The sequence below is a fragment of the Globicephala melas genome, chromosome 4 (assembly GCF_963455315.2).
Source record: "Globicephala melas chromosome 4, mGloMel1.2, whole genome shotgun sequence".
NCBI lineage: Eukaryota > Metazoa > Chordata > Mammalia > Artiodactyla > Delphinidae > Globicephala > Globicephala melas.
In genome coordinates this window covers 131,065,090-131,090,300 of record NC_083317.1, presented here as the reverse complement: position 1 = coordinate 131,090,300, position 25,211 = coordinate 131,065,090, and the positions used below count along the sequence as shown (strand labels likewise).

At 37.2% G+C, this 25,211-nt stretch overlaps 1 protein-coding gene across 5 annotated transcripts in view; it reads right to left on the bottom strand.

Annotated features, from left to right (window-relative positions):
- The window catches only part of TOPBP1 (DNA topoisomerase II binding protein 1), a 77,361-nt gene that overhangs the window by 40,996 nt on the left and 11,154 nt on the right, over positions 1–25,211 (bottom strand). For all 5 annotated transcript variants that reach the window (XM_030873457.2, XM_060298598.1, XM_060298597.1 and 2 more), the window contains 2 exons: positions 24,856–25,019; positions 24,457–24,707 (listed from right to left, as the gene is read on the bottom strand). In XM_030873457.2, the coding sequence (XP_030729317.2) occupies positions 24,457–24,707; positions 24,856–25,019 (415 nt within the window). The remainder of the gene's footprint in view (positions 1–24,456; positions 24,708–24,855; positions 25,020–25,211) is intronic.

Below are 25,211 nucleotides of genomic sequence, written 5' to 3'. Positions count from 1 at the left end.
CAGAGATGAACAATACAATAACTGAAATGAAAAATACACTGGAAGGAATCAACAGCAGAATAACTGAGGTAGAAGAATGGATAAGTGACCTGGAAGACAGAATGGTGGAATTCAGTGCTGTGGAACAGAATAAAGAAAAAAGAATGAAAAGAAATGAAGACAGACTAAGAGACCTCTGGGACAACATTAAACGCAACATTCGCATTATAGGGGTCCCAGAAGGAGAAGAGAGAGAAAAAGGACCCGAGAAAATATTTGAAGAGATTATAGTCAAAAACTTCCCTAACATGGGAAAGGAAGTTGCCACGCAAGTCCAGGAAGCACAGAGACTCCCATACAGGATAAACCCAAGGAGAAACACGCCGAGACACACAGTAAGCAAATTGGCAAAAATTAAAGACAAAGAAAAATTATAGAAAGCAACAAGGGAAAAACGACAACATACAAGGGAACTCAAATAAGGTTAAAAGTTGATTTCTCAGCAGAAACTCTAAAAGCCAGAAGGGAGTGGCATGACATATTTAAAGTGATGAAAGGGAAGAACTTAAAACCAAGATTACTCTACCCGGCAAGGATCTCATTCAGATTCCATGGAGAAATCAAAAGCTTTACAGACAAGCAAAAGCAAAGAGAATTCAGCTCCACCAAACCAGCTCTACAACAAATGCTAAAGGAACTTCTCTAAGTGGGAAACACAAGAGAAAAAAGGACCTACAAAAACAAACCCAAAACAACTAAGAAAATGGTAACAGGAACATACATATAGATAATTCCCTTAAACGTGAATGGATTAAATGCTCCAAGCAAAAGACACAGGCTCGCTGAATGGATACAAAAACAAGACCCATATATATGCTGTCTACAGGAGACCCACTTGAGACCTAGGGACACATACAGACTGGAAGTGAAGGGATGGAAAATGATATTCCATGCAAATGGAAATCAAAAGAAAGCTGGAGTAGCAATACTCATATCTGATAAAATAGACTTTAAAACAAAAAATGTTACAAGAGACAAGGAAGGACACTACATAATGATCAAGGAATCAATCCAAAAAGAAGATATAACAATTATAAATATATATGCACCCAACATAGGAGCACCTCAATACGTAAGGCAACTGCTAACAGCTATAAAAGAGGAAATCGACAGTAACACAATAATAGTGGGGGGACTTCCCTAGTGGTGCAGTGGTTAAGAATCCGCCTGCCAATGCAGGGAACATGGGTTTGAGCTCTGGTCCAGGAAGATCCCACATGCCGCGGAGTAAGTAAGCCAGTGCGTCACAACTACTGAGCCTGCTATCTAGAGCCCGTGAGCCACAACTACTGAGCCCATGTGCCACAAGTACCGAAGCCTGTGCACCTAGAGCCCATGCTCTGCAACAAAAGAAGCCACTGCAATGAGAAGCCTGTGCACCGCAATGAAGAGTAGCCCGCTCCCCGCAACTAGAGAAAGCCCACGCACAGCAACGAAGACCCAATGTGCCAAAAATAAATTAATTAATTAATAAAAATAATAACAGTGGGGGACTTTAACACCTCACTTACACCAATGGACTGATCATCCAAACAGAAAATTAATAAGGAAAAACAAGCTTTAAATGACACAATACACCAGATATATTTATAGGACACTCCATCCAAAACCAGCAGATTACAGTTTCTTCTCAAGTGCACACAGAAGATTCTCCATGATAGATCACATCTTGGGTCACAAACCAAGCCTCAGTAAAGTTAAGAAAACTGAAATAGTATCAAGCACCTTTTCCAACCACAACACTATGAGATTAGAAATCAATTACAGAGAAAAAAAACGTAAAAACCACAAACACATGGAGGCTAAACAATACGTTACTAAATGACCAAAAGATCACTGAAGAAATCAAAGAGGACATTAAAAAATACCTAGAAACAAATGACAATAAAAACATGACAATCCAAATCCTATGGGATGCAGCAAAAGCAGTTCTAAGAGGGAACTTTATAGCAATAGAATTGTACCTCAAAAAGAACCAAACATCTCAAATAAACAATCTAACCTTACACCTAAAACAACTAGAGAAAGAAGAACAAACAAAACCCAAAGTTAGCAGAAGGAAAGAAATCATAAAGATCAGAGCAGAAATAAATGAAACAGAAACAAAGAAAACAATAGCAAAGATCAATAAAACTAAAATCTGCTTCTTTGAGAAGATAAACATAATTGATAAACCATTAGCCAGACTCATCAAGAAAAGTGGGAGAGGACTCAAATCAATAAAATTGGAAATGAAAAAGGAGATGTTACAACAGACACTGCAGAAATACAAAGCACCCTAAGAGACTACTACAAGTAACTCTATGCCAATAAAATGGACAACCTGGAAGAAACGGACATATTCTTAGAAAGGTATGACCTTCCAAGACTGAATCAGGAAGAAACCGAAAATATGAACAGACCAATCACAAGTAATGAAATTGAAACTGTGATTAAAAATCTTCCAACAACAATAACAACAACAAAAATCTTCCAACAAACAAAAGTCCAGGACCAGATGGCTTCACAGGTGAATTCTATCAAACATTTAGAGAACAGCTAACACCCATCCTTCTCAAACTCTTCCAAAAAATTGCAGAGGAAGGAACACTTCCAAACTCATTCTATGAAGCCACCATCATCCTGATACCAAAACAGACAAAGATACTACAAAAAAAGAAAGTTACAGACCAATATTACTGATGAATATAGATGCAAAAGTCCTCAACAAAATACTAGCAAACAATCCAACAACACATTAAAAGGATCATACACCATGATCAACTGGGATTTATCCCAGGGATGCAAGGATTCTTCAATATATGTAAATCAATCAATTTGATATACCACATTAACAAACTGAAGAAGAAAAACCATATGATCATCTCAATAGATGCAGAAAAAGCTTTTGACAAAATTCAACACCCATTTATGATAAAAACTCTCTAGAAAGTGGGCATAGAGGAAATGTACCTCAGCATAATAAAGGCCATATACGACAAACCCACAGCAAACATCATTCTCAATGGTGAAAAACTGAAAGCATTTCCTCTAAGATCAGGAACAAGACAAGGATATCCACTCTCACCACTATTATTCAACATAGTTTTGGAAGTCCTAGCCACGGCAGTCAGTGAAGAAAAAGAAATAAAAGAAACACAAATTGGAAAAGAAGTAAAACTGTCACTGTTTGCAGATGACATGATACTATACATAGAGAATCCTAAAGATGCCACCAGAAAACTACTAGAGCTAATCAATGAATTTGGTAATGTTGCACGTTACAAAATTAATGCACATAAATCTCTTGCATTCCTATACATTAATGATGAAAAATGTGAAAGAGAAAATAAGGAAACACTCCCATTTACCACTGCAACAAGAAGAATAAAATACCTAGGAATAAGCCTACCTAGGGAGACAAAAGACCTGTATGCAGAAAAGTATAAGACACTGATGAAAGAAATTAAAGATGAAACAAACAGATGGAGACATATACCACGTTCTTGGATTGGAAGAATCAATATTGTGAAAATGACTATACTACCCAAAGCAATCTACAGATTCAATGCAACCCCTATCAAATTACCAATGGCATTTTTTATAGAACTAGAACAAATAAATCTTAAAATTTGTATGGAGACACAAAAGACCCTGAATAGCCAAAGCAGTCTTGAGGGAAAAAAACGGAGCTGGATGAATCAGGCTCCCTGACTTCAGACTACACTACAAAGCTACGGTAATTAAGACAATATGGTAGTGGCACAAAAACAGAAACATAGATCAATGGAACGGGATAGAAAGCACAGATGTAAACCCACACACCTACGGTCAACTAATCTATGACAAAGGAGGCAAGGATATACAATGGCGACAGTCTCTTCAGTAAGTGGTGCTCGGAGAACTGGACAGCTACATGTAAAAGAATGAAATTAGAACACTCCCTAACACCATACACAAAAATAAACTCAAAATGGATTCGAGACCTAAATGTAAGACCAGACATTATAAAATTCTTGGAGGAAAACATAGGAAGAACATTCTTTGACATAAATCACAGCAAGGCCTTTTTTGATCCACCTCCTAGAGTAATGGAAATAAAAACAAAAATAAACAAATGGGACCTAATGAAACTTAAGTTTTTGCACCGCAAAGGAAACTACAAACAAGATGAAAAGACAACCCTCAGAATGGGAGAAAATATTTGCAAACGAATCAATGGACAAAGGATTAATCTACAAAATATATAAACAGCTCATGCAGCTCAATATTAAAAAAAAAACAACCCAATCGAAAAATGGGCAGAAGACCTAAATAGACATTTCTCCAAAGAGGACATATAGATGGTCAAGAAGCACATGAAAAGCTGCTCAACATCACTAATTATTAGAGAAATGCAAATCAAAACTAGTGAGGTATCACACCTCACACCAGTTAGAATGGGCATCATCAGAAAATCTACAAACAACAAATGCTGGAGAGGGTGTGGAGAAAAGGGAACCCTCTTGCACTATTGGAGGGAATGTAAATTTATGCAGTCACTATGGAGAACAGTATGGAGGGCCCTTAAAAAACTAAGAATAGCATTACCATATGACCCAGCAGTCCCACTACTGGGCATACACCCAGAGAAACCATAATTCAAAAAGACGCATGCACCCCAGTGTTCATTGCAGCACTATTTACAATAGCCAGGACATGGAAACAACCTAAATGCCCATCAACAGATGAATGGATAAAGAAGATGTGGTACATATATACAATGGAATATTACTCAGCCATAAGAAGGAACGAAACAGGGTCATTTGTAGAGATGTGGATGGATCTAGAGACTGTCATATGGAGTGAAGTAAGTCAGAAACAGAAAAACAAATATCGTATATTAACACATATATGTGGAATCTAGAAAAATGGTACTGATGAACCGGTTTGCAGGGCAGAAAATGAGACACAGATACAGTGAACAAACGTATGGACACCAAGGGGGGAAAGTGGTGGGGAGGGGGTGGAGGTGGGGTGGTGTGATGAATTGGGAGATTGGGATTGACATGTATACACCAATATGTATAAAATGGATAACTAATAAGAGCCTGCTGTATGATAAAATAAATCAAATTAAATTAAAAAAAAATAAAGAGATTAGGAGCAGTTGCTCTACTGACTTGCTGTATAAAAAGAAAAAGAAAATGCATACCCTAATATGCAATAAATATTATGAAATCAATGCTAAAAGTTTAAGAGGTAAAAACTTAGTATGTTCTTGAAAACTCTAGTGGTGCTGTGTTGAAGGGTAATGCCTTACAGCAGAGATAGGCAAACTACAGCCTAGGGGCCAAAGTGGGCCCATGGCCTGTGTATTATCATTTTTACATTTTTAAATGGTTGCAAAAACAAAACAAAACAAAATAGAATGTGTGACAGAGGCAGAATGTGGCTGGTAAAGCCCAAAATATTTACTGTCTGGCCTTTTACAAAAACAGTTTGCCAAGCCCTGCTTCATGGGATTCCAACAAGCCTGGAAGGTATTCAAGGATTCTTAACATTTATTTATATAGGCACTGTGCCTAAGTGCTTTACATGCATGTAATTAATGGTCATGATACTATTAGGCTCATTCTATTGCTGTATCTATACCCTTTCTTCAAGAAGAATACCAGGCTTAAAGAGGTTATGTAACTTACCTAAAGTCATACAGTTATTAGGTGGCAGAAATGAGATATAAACCGAAGTCTGTCTGACTCCAGGGTCCATAACATTATGTTATAGTGCCATATTCTTATTTCTATCTTCATCTCCAATAGACACGACCGTTTTCACTTTTAAACTAATTACTGTTTATATATACTTTAATTCCTACTTAATACAAGTATTTAAATTGCTCTTACTGACACTCTGAAGAAGCAGTTTTGTCTAGAGCATTACTGATCAGTAGGTCAGGAGACTCTATGACCCTCAGTTTCATATTATAAGGAATAAGGGATAACAGTATATTTATAATTTATAGAGATGTATGAGGATGAATAAGCTTAGATGGAAATAAAGGTGACATGATACTATAAAACATTTTGGAAAGTAGTTTTAAAAATAGATATTTCTAATATAAAATGTAAAAACAAAATATTTTGCCATTAAAATTGTTCACAATCACATCTAGGAGGAAAAAAACAACTTTGTTTGATGTCTATATATAGGTGGTGAGATAGGAAGAAGGAAGAAGCCCAGAGGAATTTTAGACTACTATAAAAACAAACTAGAAATACTAAGTTTTATAAATGATAAGTAAAACCCTGAAGTTATTAAAGACTCAGAATAAATTAACATGTTCTACAGTAGTTCTTCCCATTTATTTTAGAAATAAAACCCTTTCTCAAATAGATGTCATTCAGTAGCCCAATAGACTACCAAATAATAGGCTTTTTGACAAGACTATTATTGAAAAAGCTCTCTCAAATCAAAAGTAATTTTGTTTTAAGAGGTAACTGAAAATACTTGATTACATTCTTCTAAATTTGATGCTTGGGGATTCACTGAGATTTACTGTCACTAAATCCTTTCAAAGTCAGTAGACTACTAGCTGCTTTAGAAAGGAAGGTTTGAGAAACCAACTGCCTGCCTCCAGCAAGTACCCTTGTTGAAGGATAATGCATAAAACTACTTCCAGTCAATCTGCGGCTTCTTTATACTAGAACATCCTAAAAAATTAGGATGATCTGATATGATACACTACTAAAGCATAAGCAAGTGGTCTGACAAAAGTCAATTCTGCAGTACTCCATGAAGAGAAACAGTGTGGATAAAAAAATATGAATACTGAAAGTTCCTTTCTAGAAATATGGTAGGCTAGATATTCAAAACCTACTCACTAAAAACACCTAAAATACAGGATGAAGTATTAAAGGTATCCTTATAAATACATAGCTGAGTTTGCAAGAAAGCAAGAGAAATTCTCAAGGGCTAAAAAGGAAGTAGTAGCATGAATTCAGATCATTAAGTGATTACTAAAGCTAACGATTAACATCTATTTTGGCAGTGACCTATACCCTTAGAATTTAAGGATATCACATAGAGGGATAGGAGTCAAGCCTTTGATCTCACACAAATTAGACGTGGGGCAGAGTACTCCTTACCACTCAGAAACACTAAAGGGAAATGCCTTCAGTGAAAATGTCGACCAAAACCCAAACAACCACCACCACCACCAAGTCCACCCTGCAAAAGGAGATGACAAGTACACTTTATTTTTCTGAGGCACAGAAGAACATTTATGAAAATCACTTCCTAAACACCTCATAGACCAAAGATATGATAAAATTAGAAAATATTTAGACTTGAACAATTACAAAAATGCTACATAGAAGATCTTTTGAAATATAACTGAGTTACTACTTTCAGAGAAATCTACTGACATAAACACTTAGATAAAAAGACTAAAAAAAACAAATTGTGCAACTTAAGAAATCAGAAGAAAAAAGAGAAGAAAAAAAAGAGTAAGACAATAAATTAATGAAACAAAAATCAAACTTGGTTTGTTAAAAAGACTAATGAAACTGGTATTTAAATCTCCTAGAAAATATAGCTTACCAAAACTTATTCAGGAAAAAATACAACAATGAAATAGTTTCATATCCATTAAATAAATCCGTACTATAAAATCAGGCCAGGCCATTAGACCAGGCCGTTAGACAGATGAGTTTCATCACACATTCAAGTATAAGGGAACTCGAATCGTACATAAACTGAGATTAAAGAAAAAAAAATCGTACATAAACTGAGATTAAAGAAAAAAAAAGTAACTCACCAATCCATTTTATCAATAATAACAAAACCCAACAAGGACAACAGGAAAAGGAAAATTATAGGCCAATATCACACCGAATAGATAAAATCCTAAATAAAATATTAGTAAACTGAACACAGTAAAAAAAAAAGATGAATATATCATATCCAGAAGAATTTAAACTTGATTTAACAATGTAAAATCTACTAATGCAATTTACCACACCAAGGAGAAAAAACCATATAATTCTAATGAGCAGAGGAAAAGTACATAATACCCAGATCACAGCCCTAAAGAATAAAAACTACAAAACTTTTAGAAGAAAACATACAAGAAAAGCATCATTGCATTAGATTTGGCAATGATTTCTTAATTATGACACCAAAAACACAGGCAATGAGAAAACAATAAATTGGACTTCATCACAATTAAAACTTTTGTCCATCAAAGAACACAGGGTGAAAAGGCTACCCAAAGAATGGGTGAAAATATATGCAAATCATATATCTGATAAGGGATCAATATTCAAAATACATAAAGAACTCCTACTACTCAGGAACAAAAAAATCAACCCAATTGAATAAACATTTCTCCAAAGAAGATTTATAGATGGCTAATAAAAACATGAAATGATGCTCAGTGTCACTAATCATCAGGGAAATGCAAATCAAAACCACCAGTGAGATACCACTTCATACCCATTAGGATGATGTTTATTAAAAAAAAAAGCAGAAAATACAATATGTTGGTAAGGATGTGGAGGAACTGGAACCCCTGTGCATTGCTGGTGAGAATGTAAAGTGGTACACCACTGTGGAAAACAGCAAGGTGGTTTCCCAAAAAATTAAACATAGAATTACCATATGACTTATCAATTCCACTTCTGGGACTGTATCTAAAAGAAATGAAAGCAGGGACTTGAACAGATACCTGTACAGCGACGTTCACAGCACCATTATTTACAAAAGCCAACCACAGAGAAAACTCAAGTGTCCATCAACAGAAAGGAAGAGACAATTCCAACATACAATGAACTATTATTCAACTTAAATAAGGAATGAAATTCTGACACATGCTAAAACATGGATGAAACTTGAGGACATTATGGTAAGTGAAATAAGACACAAAAGGACAGATACTGTATGAGTCCATTTATATGAGCTACCTAGAATGGTCAAATTCAGATACAGAAAATAGAATGGTGGTTGCCAGGGACTGGGCAGAGGGAGGAAGACAGAGTTACTATTTAATGGCTATAATGTTTCAGTTTGGGAAGATAAAAAAGTTCTGGCATGAACGGTAATGATGGTGGCACAAGAGTGTGAATATAGTACCACTAAATTGTACAACTAAAAATAGTTAAAATGGTAAATTTTATGTTAGGCATATTTTACCACAATTTTTAAAAACTCAATACCCAGAGAGAGGAGGAAGATGGCGGAAGAGTAAGACATGGAGTTCACCTTCCTCCCCACAGATACATCAGAAATACATCTACACGTGGAACAACTCCTACAGAACACCTACTGAACGCTGGCAGAAGACCTCAGACCTCCCAAAATGCAGGAAAGTCCCCACGTACCTGGGTAGGGCAAAAAAAAAAAAGAATAAACACAGACAAAAGAATAGGGACGGGACCTGCACCAGTGGGAGGGAGCCGTGAAGGAGGAAAGGTTTCCACACACTAGAAGCCCCTTCGCGGGCGGAGACTGCGGGTGGCGGGGTGGGGGGAGCTTCAGAGCCGCGGAGGCGAGAGCAGCCACAGGGGTCCGGAGGGCAAAGCGGAGAGATTACCGCACAGAGAATCGGTGCCGACCAGCGCTCATCACCCCGAGAGGCTTGTCTGCTCACCCGCTGGGGCAGGCGGGGCTGGGAGCTGAGGCTCGGGCTTCGGTCGGAGCGCAGGGAGAGGACTGGAGGCGTGCACACAGCCTGACGGGGTTCGTGCACCACGGCTAGCCGGGAGGGAGTCTGGGAAAAAGTCTGGACCTGCCAAAGAGGCAAGAGACTTCTTCTTCCCTCTTTGTTTCCTGGTGCGGGAGGAGAGGGGATTAAGAGCACTGCTTAAGGAGCTCCAGAGATCGGCGCGAGCAGCGGCTAACAGTGCGGACCCCAGAGATGGGCATGAGACGCTAAGGCTGCTGCTGCCACCACCAAGAAGCCTGTGTGCGAGAACAGGTCACTCTCCACACCTCTCTTCCAGGGAGCCTGTGCAGGCCGCCACTGCCAGGGTCCTGGGACCCAGGGACAACTTCCCCGGGGGAATGCACGGCGCGCCTCAGGCTGGTGCAACATCACACCGGCCACTGCTGCCACAGGCGCACCACGCACTCCGTGCCCCTCCCTCCCCCCGGCCTGAGTGAGCCAGAGCCCCCGAATCAGCAGCTCCTTTAACCCCGTCCTGTCTGAGCGAAGAACAGATGCCCTCCGGCGACCTACACGCAGAGGCAGGGCCAAATCCAAACCTGAACCCCAGGAGCTGTGCAAACAAAGAAGAGAAAGGGAAATCTCTCCCAGCAGCCTCAGGAGCAGTGGATAAAATCTCCACAATCAACATGATGTACCCTGCATCTGTGGAACACCTGAAGAGACAACGAATCATCCCAAATTGAGGAGGTGGACTTTGAGAGCAAGATATATTATTTTTTCCCCTTTTCCGCTTTTTGTGAGTATGTGTACACTTCTGTGTGAGATTTTGTCTGTATAGCTTTGCTTTCACCATTTGTCCTAGGGTTCTATCCAACCGTCTTTTTTTTTTTTACTTAAAAAAAATTTTTTTTTCTTAATAATTTTTTATTTTATTATACCTTATTTTATTTTCCTCTATCCTTTCCTTCCTCCCTCCCTCCCTCCCTTTCTTTCTTTCTACTTTTCCTCCCTTTTATTCTGAGCAGTGTCGATGAAAGACTCTTGGTGCTGAAGCCAGCAGTCAGTGATGTGACTCTGAGGTGGGAGAGCCAACTTCAGGACACTGGTCCACAAGAGACCTCCCAGCTCCACGTAATATCAAATGGCGAAAATCTCCCAGAGATCTCCATCTCAACACCAACACCCAGCTTCACTCAACGACCAGCAAGCTACAGTGCTGGACAACCTATGCCAAACAACTAGCAAGACAGGAACACAACCCCATCCATTAGCAGAGAGGCTGCCTAAAATCATAAGTCCACAGACACCCCAAAACACACCACCAGACGTGGACCTGCCCACCAGAAAAAAAAGATCCAGCCCCATTCACCAGAACACAGGCATGAGTCCCCTCCACCAGGAAGCCTACACAACCCACTGAACCAACTTTAGCCACAGGGGACAGACACCAAAAACAACAGAAACTACGAACCTGCAGCCTGCAAAAAGGAGACCCCAAACACAGTAAGATAAGCAAAATGAAAAGACAGAAAAACACACAGCAGATGAAGGAGCAAGATAAAAACCCACCAGACCTAACAAATGAAGAGGAAATAGGCAGTCTACCTGAAAAAGAATTCAGAATAATGGTAGTAAAGATGATCCAAAATCTTGGAAATAGAATAGACAAAATGCAAGAAACATTTAACAAGGACCTAGAAGAAATAAAGATGAAACAAGCAACAATGAACAACACAATAAATGAAATTAAAAATACTCTAGAAGGGATCAATAGCAGAATAACTGAGGCAGAAGAACAGAAAGGGACCTGGAAGACAGAATACTGGAAATAACTACTGTAGAGCAGAATAAAGAAAAAAGAATGAAAAGGACTGAGGACAATCTCAGAGACCTCTGGGACAACATTAAACGCACCAACATTCGAATTATAGGGGTCCCAGAAGAAGAAGAGAAAATGAAAGGGACTAAAAAAATATTTGAAGACATTATAGTTGAGAACTTCCCTAATATGAGAAAGGAAATAGTTAATCAAGTCCGCCAAGCACAGAGAGTCCCATACAGGATAAATCCAAGGAGAAACACGTTAAGACACATATTAATCAAACTGTCAAAAGTTAAATACAAAGAAAACATATTAAAAGCAGCAAAGGAAAAACAACAAATAGCACACAAGGAAATCCCCATAAGGTTAACAGCTGATCTTTCAGCAGAAACTCTGCAAGCCAGAAGGGACTGGCAGGATATATTTAAAGTGATGAAGGAGAAAAACCTGCAACCAAGATTACTCTACCCAGCAAGGATCTCATTCAGATTTGATGGAGAACTTAAAGCCTTTGCAGACAAGCAAAAGCTGAGAGAGTTCAGCACCACCAAACCAGCTCTACAACAAATGCTAAAGGATCTTCTCTAGGCAAGAAACAGAAGAGAAGGAAAAGACCTATAACAAACCCCAAACAATTAGGAAAATGGGAATAGGAACATACGTATCGATAATTACCTTAAATGTAAATGGATTAAATGCTCCCACCAAAAGACACAGACTGGCTGAATGGATACAAAAACAAGACCCAGACATATGCTGTCTACAAGAGACCCACTTCAGACCTAGAGACACATACAGACTGCAAGTGAGGGGATGGAAAAACATATTCCATGCAAATGGAAATCAAAAGAAAGCTGGAGTAGCAATTCTCATATCAGACAAAATAGACTTTAAAATAAGGACTATTAGAAGAGACAAAGGACACTACACAATGATCAAGGGATCGATCCAAGAAGAAGATATAACAATTTTAAGTATCTATGCACCTAACATAGGAGCACCTCAATACATAAGGCAAATACTAACAGCCGTAGAAGGGGAAGTCGACAGTAACACATTCATAGTAGGGGACTTTAACACCCCACTTTCACCAATGGACAGATCATCCAAAATGAAAATAAATAAGGAAACACAGGTTTAAAGGATACATTAAACAAGATGGACTTAATTGATATTTATAGGACATTCCATCCAAAATCAACAGAATACACTTTTTTCTCAAGTGCTCATGGAACATTCTCCAGGACAGATCATATATTGGGTCACAAATCAAGCCTTGGTAAATTTAAGAAAATTGAAATTGTATCAAGTTTCTTCTCCGACCACAATGCTATGAGACTAGATATCAATTACAGGAAAAGATCTGTAAAAAATACAAACACATGGAGGCTAAACAATACACTACTTAATAACGAAGTGATCAATGAAGAAATCAAAGAGGAAACCAAAAAATACCTAGAAACAAATGACAATGGAGACACGACGACCCACAACCTATGCGATGCAACAAAAGCAGTTCTAAGAGGGAGGTTTATAGCAATACAATCCTACCTTAAGAAACAGGAAACATCTCGAATAAACAACCTAACCTTGCACCTAAAGCAATTAGAGAAAGAAGAACAAAAAAACCCCAAAGTTAGCAGAAGGAAAGAAATCATAAAGATCAGATCAGAAATAAATGAAAAAGAAATGAAGGAAACGATAGCAAAGATCAATAAAACTGAAAGTTGGTACTTTGAGAAGATAAACAAAATTAATAAACCATTAGCCAGACCCATCAAGAAAAAAAGGGAGAAGACTCAAATCAATAGAATTAGAAATGAAAAAGGAGAAGTAACAACTGACACTGCAGAAATACAAAAGATCACGAGAGATTACTACACGCAACTCTATGCCAATAAAATGGACAACCTGGAAGAAATGGACAAATTCTTAGAAATGCTCAACATGCCAAGACTGAATCAGGAAGAAATGGAAAATATGAACAGACCAATCACAAGCACTGAAATTGAAACTGTGATTAAAAATCTTCCAACAAACAAAAGCCCAGGACCAGATGGCTTCACAGGCGAATTCTATCAAACATTTAGAGAAGAGCTAACACCTATCTTTCTCAAGCTCTTCCAAAATACAGCAGAGGGAGGAACACTCCCAAACTCATTGTACAAGGCCACCATCACCCTGATACCAAAACCAGGCAAGGATGTCACAAAGAAAGAAAACTACAGGCCAATATCACGGATGAACATAGATGCAAAAATCCTCAATAAAATACTAGCAAACAGAATCCAACAGCACATTAAAAGGATCATACACCATGGATCAAGTGGCATTTATTCCAGGAATGCAAGGATTCTTCAATATATGCAAATCAATCAATGTGATACACCATATTAACAAACTGAAGGAGAAAAACCATATGGTCATCTCAACAGATGCAGAGAAAGCTTTTGACAAAATTCAACACCCATTTATGATAAAAGCCCTGCAGAAAGTAGGCATAGAGGGAACTTTCCTCAACATAATAAAGGCCATATATGACAAACCCACAGCCAACATCATCCTCAATGGTGAAAAACTGAAAGCATTTCCACTAAGATCAGGAACAAGACAAGGTTGCCCACTCTCACCACTCTTATTCAACATAGTTTTGGAAGTTTTAGCCACAGCAATCAGAGAAGAAAAAGAAATAAAAGGAATCAAAATCAGAAAAGAAGTAAAGCTGTCACTGTTTGCAGAGGACATAGAGAATCCTAAAGATGCTACCAGAAAACTACTAGAGCTAATCAATGAATTTGGTAAAGTAGCAGGATACAACATTAATGCACAGAAATCTCTTGCATTCCTATACACTAATGATGAAAAATCTGAAAGTGAAATCAAGAAAACACTCCCATTTACCATTGCACAAAAAGAATAAAATATCTAGGAATAAACCTACCTAAGGAGACAGAAGACCTGTATGCAGAAAATTATAAGACACTGATGAAAGAAATTAAAGACGATACAAACAGATGGAGAGATATACCATGTTCTTGGGTTGGAAGAATCAACATTGTGAAAATGACTGTACTACCCAAAGCAATCTACAGATTCAATGCAATCCTTAGCAAACTACCACTGGCATTTTTCACAGAAGTAGAACAAAAAATTTCACAATATGTATGGAAACACAGAAGACCCCGAATAGCAAAGCAATCTTGAGAACGAAAAACGGAGCTGGAGGAATCAGGCTCCCTGACTTCAGACTATACTACAAAGCTACAGTATCAAGAGAGTATGGTACTGGCACAAAAACAGAAATATAGATCAACGGAACAGGATAGAAAGACCCAGAGATAAACCCACGCACATATGGCCACCTTATCTTTGATAAAGGAGGCAGGAATGTACAGTGGAGAAAGGACAGCTCAGGAAGTGGTGCGAGGAAAACTGGACAGGTACATGTAAAAGTATGAGATTAGATCACTCCCTAACACCATACACAAAAATAAGCTCAAAATGGATTAAAGACCTAAATGTAAGGCCAGAAACTATCAGACTGTTAGAGAAAAACAGGCAAAACACTCTTATGTCATAAATCACAGCAAGATCCTTTTTGACCCACCTCCTAGAGAAATGGAAATAAAAACAAAAATAAACAAATGGGACCTAATGAAACTTCAAAGCTTTTGCACAGCAAAGGAAACCATAAACAAGACCAAAAGACAACCCTCAGAATGGGAGAAAATATTTGCAAATGAAGAAACTGACAGAGGATTAATCTCCAAAATTTACAAGCAGCTCATGCAGCTCAATAACAAAAAAACAAACAACCCAATCTAAAAATGGGCAGAAGACCTAAACAGACATTTCTCCAAAGAAGATATATAGACTGCGAACAAACACATGAAAGAATGCTCAACATCACTAATCATTAGAGAAATGCAAATCAAAACTACAATGAGGTACACCTCACACCAGTCAGAATGGCCATCATCAAAAAATCTACAAACAATAAATGCTGGAGACAGTGTGGACAAAAGGGAACACTCTTGCACTGCTGGTGGGAATGTGAATTGGTACAGCCAGTATGGAGAACAGTATGGAGGTTCCTTAAAAAACTACAAATAGAACTACCATATGACCCAGCAATCCCACTATTGGGCATATACCCTGAGAAAACCATAATTCAAAAAGAGGCATGTACCAAAATTTTCATTTCAGCTGTATTGCCCGGAGATGGAAACAACGTAAGTGCCCATCATCGGATAAATGGATAAAGAAGATGTGCCACATATATACAATGGAATATTACTCAGCCATAAAAAGAAACGAAATTGAGCTATGTGTAATGAGGTGGATAGACCTAGAGTCTGTCGTAGAGAGTGAAGTAAGTCAGAAAGAGAAAGACAAATACCGTATGCTAACACATATATATGGAATTTAAGACAAAAAAATGTCATGAAGAACGTAGGGGTAAGACAGGAATAAAGACACAGACCTACTAGAGAAGGGACTTGAGGATATGGGGAGGGGGAAGGGTGAGCTGTGACAAAGCGAGAGAGAGACATGGACATATGTACACTACCAAACGTAAGGTGGATAGCTAGTGGGAAGCAGCCGCATAGTACAGGGAGATCAGCTCGGTGCTTTGTGACCACCTAGAGGGGTGAGATAGGGAGGGTGGGAGGGAGGGAGATGCAAACGGGAAGAGATATGGGAATATATGTATATATATAACTGATTCACTTTGTTATAAAGCAGAAACTAACACACCATTGTAAAGCAATTATACCCCAATAAAGATGCTAAAAAAAAAAAAAACATGTACCAAAATGTTCATTACAGCTCTATTTACAATAGCCAGGAGATGGAAAGAACCTAAGTGTCCATCATTGGATGAATGCATAAAGAAGATGTGGCACATATATACAATGGAATATTACTCAGCCATAAAGAGAAATGAAATTGAGCTATTTGTAATGAGGTGAATGGACCTAGAGTCTGTCATACAGAGTGAAGTAAATCAGGAGGAGAAAAACAAATACTGTATGCTAACACATATATATGGAATTTAAGAAAAAAATGTCATGAAGAACGTAGGGGTTAAGACAGGAAGAAAGACACAGACCTACTAGAGAAGGGATTTGAGGATATGGGGAGGGGGAAGGGTAAGCTGTGACAAAGTGAGAGAGTGGCATGGACATATATACACTACCAAACATAAGGTAGATAGCTAGTGGGAAGCAGCCGCATAGCACAGGGAGATCAGCTTGGTGCTTTGTGACCACCTAGAGGGGTGGGATTGGGAGGGAGGGAGACGCAAGAAGGAAGAGATATGGGAACATCTGTATATGTATAACTGATTCACTTTGTTATAAAGCAGAAACTAACACACCATTGTAAAGCAATTTTACTCTGATAAAGGTGTTAAAATTTTTATTATGAAGTATTTAATACATCTAAAAACATATAAAGAATAATGAGTAACCATATACTACTAATCTAGCTATTAGAAAAAATAAAATATTTTACTTGGCCAAAATTCTCCTGTGAATCCCTTCCCATTTTCTTTGTGGTTTACAACATATATATAACTGTAAGTAATATATACACTACTTCATTTTGCGTGTATTTTGACTTACATAAGTGATACATGGTATGTACTCTTTTGCTATCCTAACCTCAGCATGAGAGATATTCATCTCATCCAAGTAACTGGTTATGAATGTACCACACTGGTATATGAACATACCACAATTTATTTTTCCACCTAAGGATATTTTTATTGTGTTTTTTTTTGGTTTTGCTTTGTTGTTTTGCCAATACAGTACAAACCGTACTGCTGAGATTGTTCTTATGCACGTCTCTGTGCACATGAGCAAGAATTTTTCTAGGGTTGGCTTGGCTGATTCCTGGGATATGTACATATTCCACTTTCTTACATAATGCATATTGCTTTCTGAAGTGTTTGTTCTAGTTTACCACTTTATACTAGAACAATAGTAAGGATTCCTATTGCACATCCTTTCAACATTTAGAATTTCCCATAAGGCTTGAAATTCTTATTAATTTGATGGATGTAAAGTGGGATCTCATTGTAGTTTTAATCTTATAACTGACTGCTAATAAGGTAGAGCATCTTTTTGAGTGTTATTTGACGAATACTTTAAAGTAGTTGGATTTTTCAATCTTATTTTGTGGTCTGTGGTTTTCTATTTTATACAAGTTTTCCTATCTGAGGGTCATAAAGTTACTTTTATGTATATGTTTTAGAGGTCTTAAAGTTTTGCCTTCCCACATTACGTCTTCAATCCACATGGAGTTGATTTTTGTATTTGATAAGAAGTGTTCAGATTATCCATGTGGATAATCACTTGTTTTCAAACTTTTTATTGAATAGGTCATCCTTTTTCTACTAATTTGCACTGCTGCCCCTGTCATTTATTAAGGGTCTGTTAAATGGGGATCTGTGTTTAAGCTTTTTATTCTGTTCCATTGAGATACTGCAGTGATAAACCATCTTATTATAATAACTTTGTGTAAAATGTTTTGATATCTGAAATAAAAGGACTCTCCAATTTTCTTTACAAAAGTGTCTTACCCTTTTTTGGACCTTTGCTTCTAATTTTTTAAATTAGTTTGTCAGTTTGCATAAATCAGTATGGGAATTTGGTTGGGATTCTATTAAATTTATAATTTGGAGCAGAATTGACAACTTTACAATGAAAAATTCTTCCTTTCCATGAATATAGAATATCAGCATACAGTTTTATCTTTTTTTAATGTTTTTCAATAAAGTATAACTACACTCATAAGATCCTGCACATGCTGTGTTATAAGTATTCCTAATTTTTTGTTTTCTATTTATATTATGTTCATTTGTTCTTTTTGATATTTTAATTTTTATGTCTTAAAATTACATTTTTGAACTGTTTGCTGGTATATAAGAATGAAATATTTTTAATATCAGATATCATATTAAAAGTTTTCTATAGAACATTCTGTGTATTGAGTTGTTTTTTTTTGTTTTTTTTAACATCTTTATTGGAGTATAATTGCTTTACAATGGTGTGTTAGTTTCTGCTTTATAACAGTGAATCAGTTATACATATACACATGTTCCCATATCTCTTCATTCTTGCATCTCCCTCCCACCTTCCCTATCCCAACCCTCTAGGTGGACCCGCTAGGCAGATGTTTCCCACTAGCTATCTATTTTACATTTGGTAGTGTAAATAAGTCAATGTTACTCTTTCACTTCATCCCAGCTTACCCTGCCCCCTCCCTGTGTCCTCAAGTCCATTCTCTACGTCTGCGTCTTTATTCCTGTCCTGCTCCTAGGTTCATAAGAACTTTTTTTTTTTTTAGATTCCATATATGTGTTACCATATGGTATTTTTCACTTTCTGACTTAGTTCACTCTGTAAGACAGACTCTAGGTGCACCAACCTCACTACAAATAACTCAATTTTGTTTCTTTTTATGGTTGAGTAGTATTCCATTGTATACATTGCCACATCTTCTTTACCCATTCATCTGTCCATGGATACTTAGGTTGCTTCCATGTCCTGGCTATTGTAAATAGTGCTGCAATAAACATTGTGGTACATTAACTCTTTTTGAATTATGGTTTTCTCAGGGTACATGCCCAGTAGTGGGATTGCTGGGTCATAAAGTAGTTCTGTTTTTAGTGTTTTAAGGAACCTCCATACTGTTCTCCATAGTGGCTGCACCAATTTACATTCTCACCAACAGTGCAAGTGGGTTCTCTTTTCTCCACACCCTCTCCAGCATTTATTGTTTGTAAATTTTTTGATGATGGCCATTCTGACAAGTGTGAGGTGATACCTCATTGTAACTTTGATTTGCATTTCTCTAATGATTAATGAGGCTGAGTATCCTTGCATGTGCTTGTTGGCAATCTGTATATCTTCTGTGGAGAAACGTCTATTTAGGTCTTCTGCCCATTTTTGGATTGGGTTTTTTTTTTTTTTATATTGAGCTGCATAAGCTGCTTGTATATTTTGGAGATTAATCCTTTGTCAGTTACTTCATTTGCAAATATCTTCTCCCATTCTGAGGGTTCTCTTTTCATCTTGTTTATGGTTTCCATTGCTGTGCAAAAGGCTTTACGTTTCATTAGGTTCCATTTGTTTACTTGTTTTTATTTCCATTTCTCTAGGAGGTGGGTCAAAAAGGATCTTGCTGTGATTTATGTCATAGAGTGTTCTATGTTTTCCTCTAAGGGTTTTATAGTGTCTGGCCTTATATTTAGGTCTTTAATCCATTTTGAGTTTATTTTTGTATATGGTGTTAGGGAATGTTCTAATTTCATTCATTTACATGTAGCTGTCCAGTTTTCCCAGCACCACTTATTGAAGAGGCTGTCTTTTCTCCATTGTATATTCTTGCCTCCTTTATGAAAGATAAGGTGACCATTATAGGCAGGGGTTTATCTCTGGGCTTTCTATCCTGTTCCATTGATCTCTATTTCTGTGTTTGTGCCAGCACCATACTGTCTTGATTACTGTAGCTTTGTAGTATAGTCTGAAGACCGGGAGCCTGATTCCTCCAGTTCTGGCTTTCTTTCTCAAGATTGCGTTGGGTATTTGGGTTCTTTTGTGTTTCCATACAAATTGTGAAATTTTTTGTTCTAGTTCTGTGAAAAATGCCATTGGTAGTTTGATAGGGATTGCATTGAATCTGTAGATTGCTTTGGGTACTATAGTCATTTTCACAATATTGATTCTTCCAAAGCAAGAATATGGTGTATCTCTGTGTTTGTATCATCTTTAATTTCTTTCATCAGTGTCTCATAGTTTTCTGCATACAGGTCTTTTATCTCCTTAGGTAGGTTTATTCCTAGGTATTTTATTCTTTTTGTTGGAATGGTAAATGGGAGTGTTTCCTTAATTTCTCTCAGATTTTCTGTCGTCAGTATATAGGAATGCAAGAGATTTCTGTGCATTAATTTCGTATCCTGCTACTCTACAAATTCATCAATTAGCTCCAGTAGTTTTCTGGTAGCATTATTAGGATTTTCTATGTATAGTATCATGTCATCTGCAAACAGTGCCAGTTTTACTTCTTCTTTTCCGATTTGGATTCCTCTTATTTCTTTTTCTTCTCTGACTGCTGTGGGTAAAACTTCCAAAACTATGTTGAATACTGCTGAGAGTGGGCACCCTTGACTTGTTCCTGATCTTAGAGAAAATGGTTTCAGTTTTTCACCTTTGAGAAGGATATTGACTGTCAGTTTATCATCTATGTCCTTTATTAAGTTGAGGTAGGTTCCCTCTGTGCCCACTTTCTCGTGAGTTTTTGTCATAAGTGGGTGATGAATTTTGTCGAAAGCTTTTTCTGCATCTACTGAGATTACCATATGGTTTTTATCCTTCAATTTGTTAATATTGTGTATCACATTGATTGATTTGTGTATACTGAAGAATCCTTGCATTCCTTAGATAAACCCCACTTGATCATGGTGTATGACCCTTTTAGTGTGCGGTTGGATTCTGTGTGCTAGTATTTTGTTGAGGATTTTTGCATCTATGTTCATCAGAGATATTGGCCTGTAGTTTTCTTTTTTTGTGACATCTTTGTCTGGCTTTGGTATCAAGGTGATGGTGGCCTTGTAGAATGAGTTTGGGAGTGTTCTTCCCTCTGCTATATCTTGGAAGCGTTTGAGAAGGATAGGTGTTAACTCTTCTCTAAATGTTTGATAGAATTCGCCTGCGAAGCCATCTGGTCCTGGGCTTTTGTTTGTTGGAAGATTTTTAATCACAGTTTCAATTTCAGTGCTTGTGATTGGTCTGTTTATATTTTCTATTTCTTCCTGGTTCAGTCTTGGAAGGTTGTGCTTTTCTAAGAATTTGTCCATTTCTTCCAGTTTGTCCATTTTATTGGCATAGAGTTGCTTGTAGTAATCTCTCATGATCCTTTGTATTTCTACAGTGTCAGTTGTTACTTCTCCTTTTTCATTTCTAATTCTGTTGATTTGTCTTCTCCCTTTTTTTCTTGATGAGTCTGGCTAATGGTTTATCAATTTTATCTTCTCAAAGAACTAGCTTTTAGCTTTATTGACCTTTGCTATCGTTTCCTTCATTTCTATTTCATTGATATCTGATCTAACCTTTATGATTTCTTTCCTTCTACTAACTTCGGGGTTTTTTTGTCCTTCTTTCTCTAATTCCTTTAGGTGTAAGGTTAGGTTGTTTGAGATATTTCTTTTTCCTTCAGGTAGGATTGTATTGCTATAAACTTCTCTCTTAGAACTGCTTTTGCTGCATCCCAGAGGTTTTGTGTCATGGTGTTTCTATTGTCATTTGTTTCTAGGTATTTTTTGATTTCTTCTTTGATTTCTTCAGTGATCTCTCGGTTATTTAGTAGTGTATTGTTTAGCCTCCATGTGTTTGTATTTTTTACAGATTGCTTTCCTGTAACTGATATCTAGTTTCAAAGCGTTGTGGTTGGAAAAGATACTTGATACAATTTCAATTTTCTTAAATTTACTAAGGCTTGATTTGTGACCTATGATATGGTCTATCCTGGAGAATATTCCATGAGCACTTGAGAAGAAAGTGTATTCTTCTGCTTTTGGATGTAATGTCCTATAAATATCAATTAAGTCCATCTTGTTTAATGTCATTTAAAGCTTGTGTTTCCTTATTTATTTTCATTTTTCATCTCTTCATTGGTGAAAGTGAGGTGTTAATACCCCTACTATGATTGTGTTACTGTCGATTTCCCTTTTATGGCTGTTAGCATTTGCCCTATGTATTGAGGTGCTCCTATGTTGGGTGCATAAATACTTACAATTGTTATATCTTCTTCGAGTGATCCCTTGATCATTATGTAGTGTCTTTTTGGTCTCTTGTAATAGTGTCTATTTTAAAGTCTATTTTGTCTGATACGAGAATTGCTACTCCAGCTTTCTTTTGATTTCCATTTGCATGGAGTATCTTTTTCCATCCCCTCAGTTTCAGTCTGTATATGTCCCTAGATCTGAAGTGGGTCTCTTATAGACAGCATATATATGGGTCTTGTTTTTGTATCCATTCAGCCAGTCTATGTCTTTTGTTTGGAGCATTTAATCCATTTACATTTAAGGTAATTATCGATATGTATGTTCCTATTCCCATTTTCTTAATTGTTTTGGGTTACTGTAGGTCTTTTCCATCTCTTGTGTTTCCTGCCTAGAGAAGTTCCTTTAGCATTTGTTGTAAAGCTGGTTTTGTGGTGATGAATTCTCTTAGTTTTTGCTTGTCTGTAAAGGTTTTAATTTCTCTGTTGAATCTGAATGAGATCCTTGTGGGTAGAGGAATCTTGGTTGTAGGTCTTTCCCTTTCATCACTTTAAACATGTCCTGCCACTCCCTTCTGTCTTGCTGAGTTTCTACTGGAAGATCAGCTGTTAACCTTATGGGGATTCCCTTGTATGTTATTTGTTGCTTTTCCGTTGCTGCTTTTAATATTTGTTCTTTGCATTTAATTTTTGATAGTTTGATAAATATGTGTCTTGGCGTGTTTCTCCTTGGATTGATCCTGTATGGGACTCTCTGCGCTTCCTGGACTTGACTATGTCCTTTCCCATGTTAGGGACATTTTCAACTATAATCTCTTCCAATATTTTCTCAGTCCCTTTCTTTTCCTCTTCTTCTTCTGGGACCCCTATAATTCGAATGTTGGTGCATTTAATGTCCCAGAGATCTCTGAGACTGTCCTCAATTCTTTTCATTCTTCTTTTTGTTTATTCTGCTCCCTGGCAGTTACTTGCACCATTTTATCTTCCAGCTCACTTCTTCTGCCTCAATTGAGTTCTTCTGCCTCAATTATTCTGCTATTGATTCCTTGAGTATTTTTAATTTCAGTAATTGTGTTGCTCATCACTGTTCGTTTGCTCCTTAGTTCTTCTAGATCCTTGATAAATGTTTTTTGTATTTTCTCCATTCTGTTTTTGAGATTTTGAATCATTTTTACTATCATTACTCTGCATTCTTTTTCAGGTAGGTTGCCTATTTTGTCGTCATTTATTTGTCTTGCAGGTTTTTACCTTGCTCCATTGTCTGCAACATAGTTTTTTGTTGTTGTGTTTTTTTTTTTTTTTTGATTGGTGGTGCTGTATTCCTGTCTTACTGGTTGTTTCGCCTGAGATGTCCAGCACTGGAGTCTGCAGGCAGTTGGATAGAGCCAAGTCTTGGTGCTGAGATGAGGACCTCCAGGAGGTGTCACTCCAATTAATATTCTCTGGGGTCTGATGTTCTCTGTTAGTCCAGAGATTTGAACTCAGATCTCCCACCACAGGAGCTCAGGCCTGACCTCCGGCCTGGGAACCAAGATTCCGTAAGCCTCATGGGGGAGGGGAGGGGAGGGGAGGGACAGATCAGTACAATATCAAAGAATAGAAAACAAAATACAATTAGAAAGATATGAAATATATTAGAAAAAATAAAACTATAATTGAAACAACTGTAACAAAATGAAACCACAACAGAAAAAAAAAAGGGTGGAGGGCGGGAACAAGGCAAAACAAGAGAAGAATAACAAAGTATAAAGAGTAAAAAAATAAGAAATGCTGCCCACAACTCTTTACTGGCAATTTTGCTTACCACACTGAGACTACATCCTGAGATGGTAGTCTACAGTGCAGCATTATACCCATCAAAGAGCACAATTACCAAGTAAGAGGCATTTGTTACAAGGTTAAAATAAAAGTTCAGGGCTTTACAAACTCACACAAACCAAGTAATGCCTGTGTATAAAACAGATCTAAGAGGAACAAGTGAGTTGAAGAGAGAAGAGGGAGTCAGAAGGTCCAGAATCCCTTAGCCTTGCCTGCTTAAAAAAAAGAAGTGACACACACAAAACTTCAAGGGAAGAAAAACGTTAGTTTAACTAAATTCTAGAGAACCTGGCAGAAATCACATATGTATATATTCTGCTACCAAAATATTTAATGACTGTAAACACTAATCACTCTTTCTTACCTATGGTTGGGTTATTAGTCGCATATTGAGAGAGCAGATCTTCATCAGTTTCCTCATGCTTTTCATTTGGAGCAAAGTCTTTCTTAGAGAAGCTGCTCTTCTTCCTTTTTAAAAGGGTTGTTTTACTTTCAGGTTGGTCTGAAACTGGAATTTCCACGGGCTGGTAGTTAGCATGGATATATGGCTCTTCAGGAAGCATATTACCTTTACTAAAACACTCTAGCAACCATTTTGCTCCCACTACGTGAGGCCTACAAAAATAGTACATAGTTATATATTAGTTTAAACTATAAGGACCACAATCCCACTTGCCATGCAGTTTACATAATTGCCAGGACATGCAATTTAAAAAAAATTATCACAGAGTAGAAATTGCTTTGAATTAAAAACTGACAAAACCTGTGGGCTGATTTATCCCAAAACTGCTTCAATTCATCATCATAATCTCCCACAATAACATGAGTTACATCTTCATTGAGCTGATTAAAGCGAACTCCACCTCCACTGTTAATAAGTCTTCTCAGTTTATCTAGCTTTCTGCCACTAAAACCGCAAAGATAGATCTGCAAAGAAAGAAAACATTTAGATTAATGTATTTAAAATGGCTTATTTCTCTCAATAGAAACCTATTTATTAAAAGCATATATCTAAATCCATTGTGCGTAAATAAGACAACTCTTGTTTACACTTTAAGATACATTAAGAAGTGACGTATATTCTGAAGGTTTGAATTTTAAAATATTCTTAAATTTTAT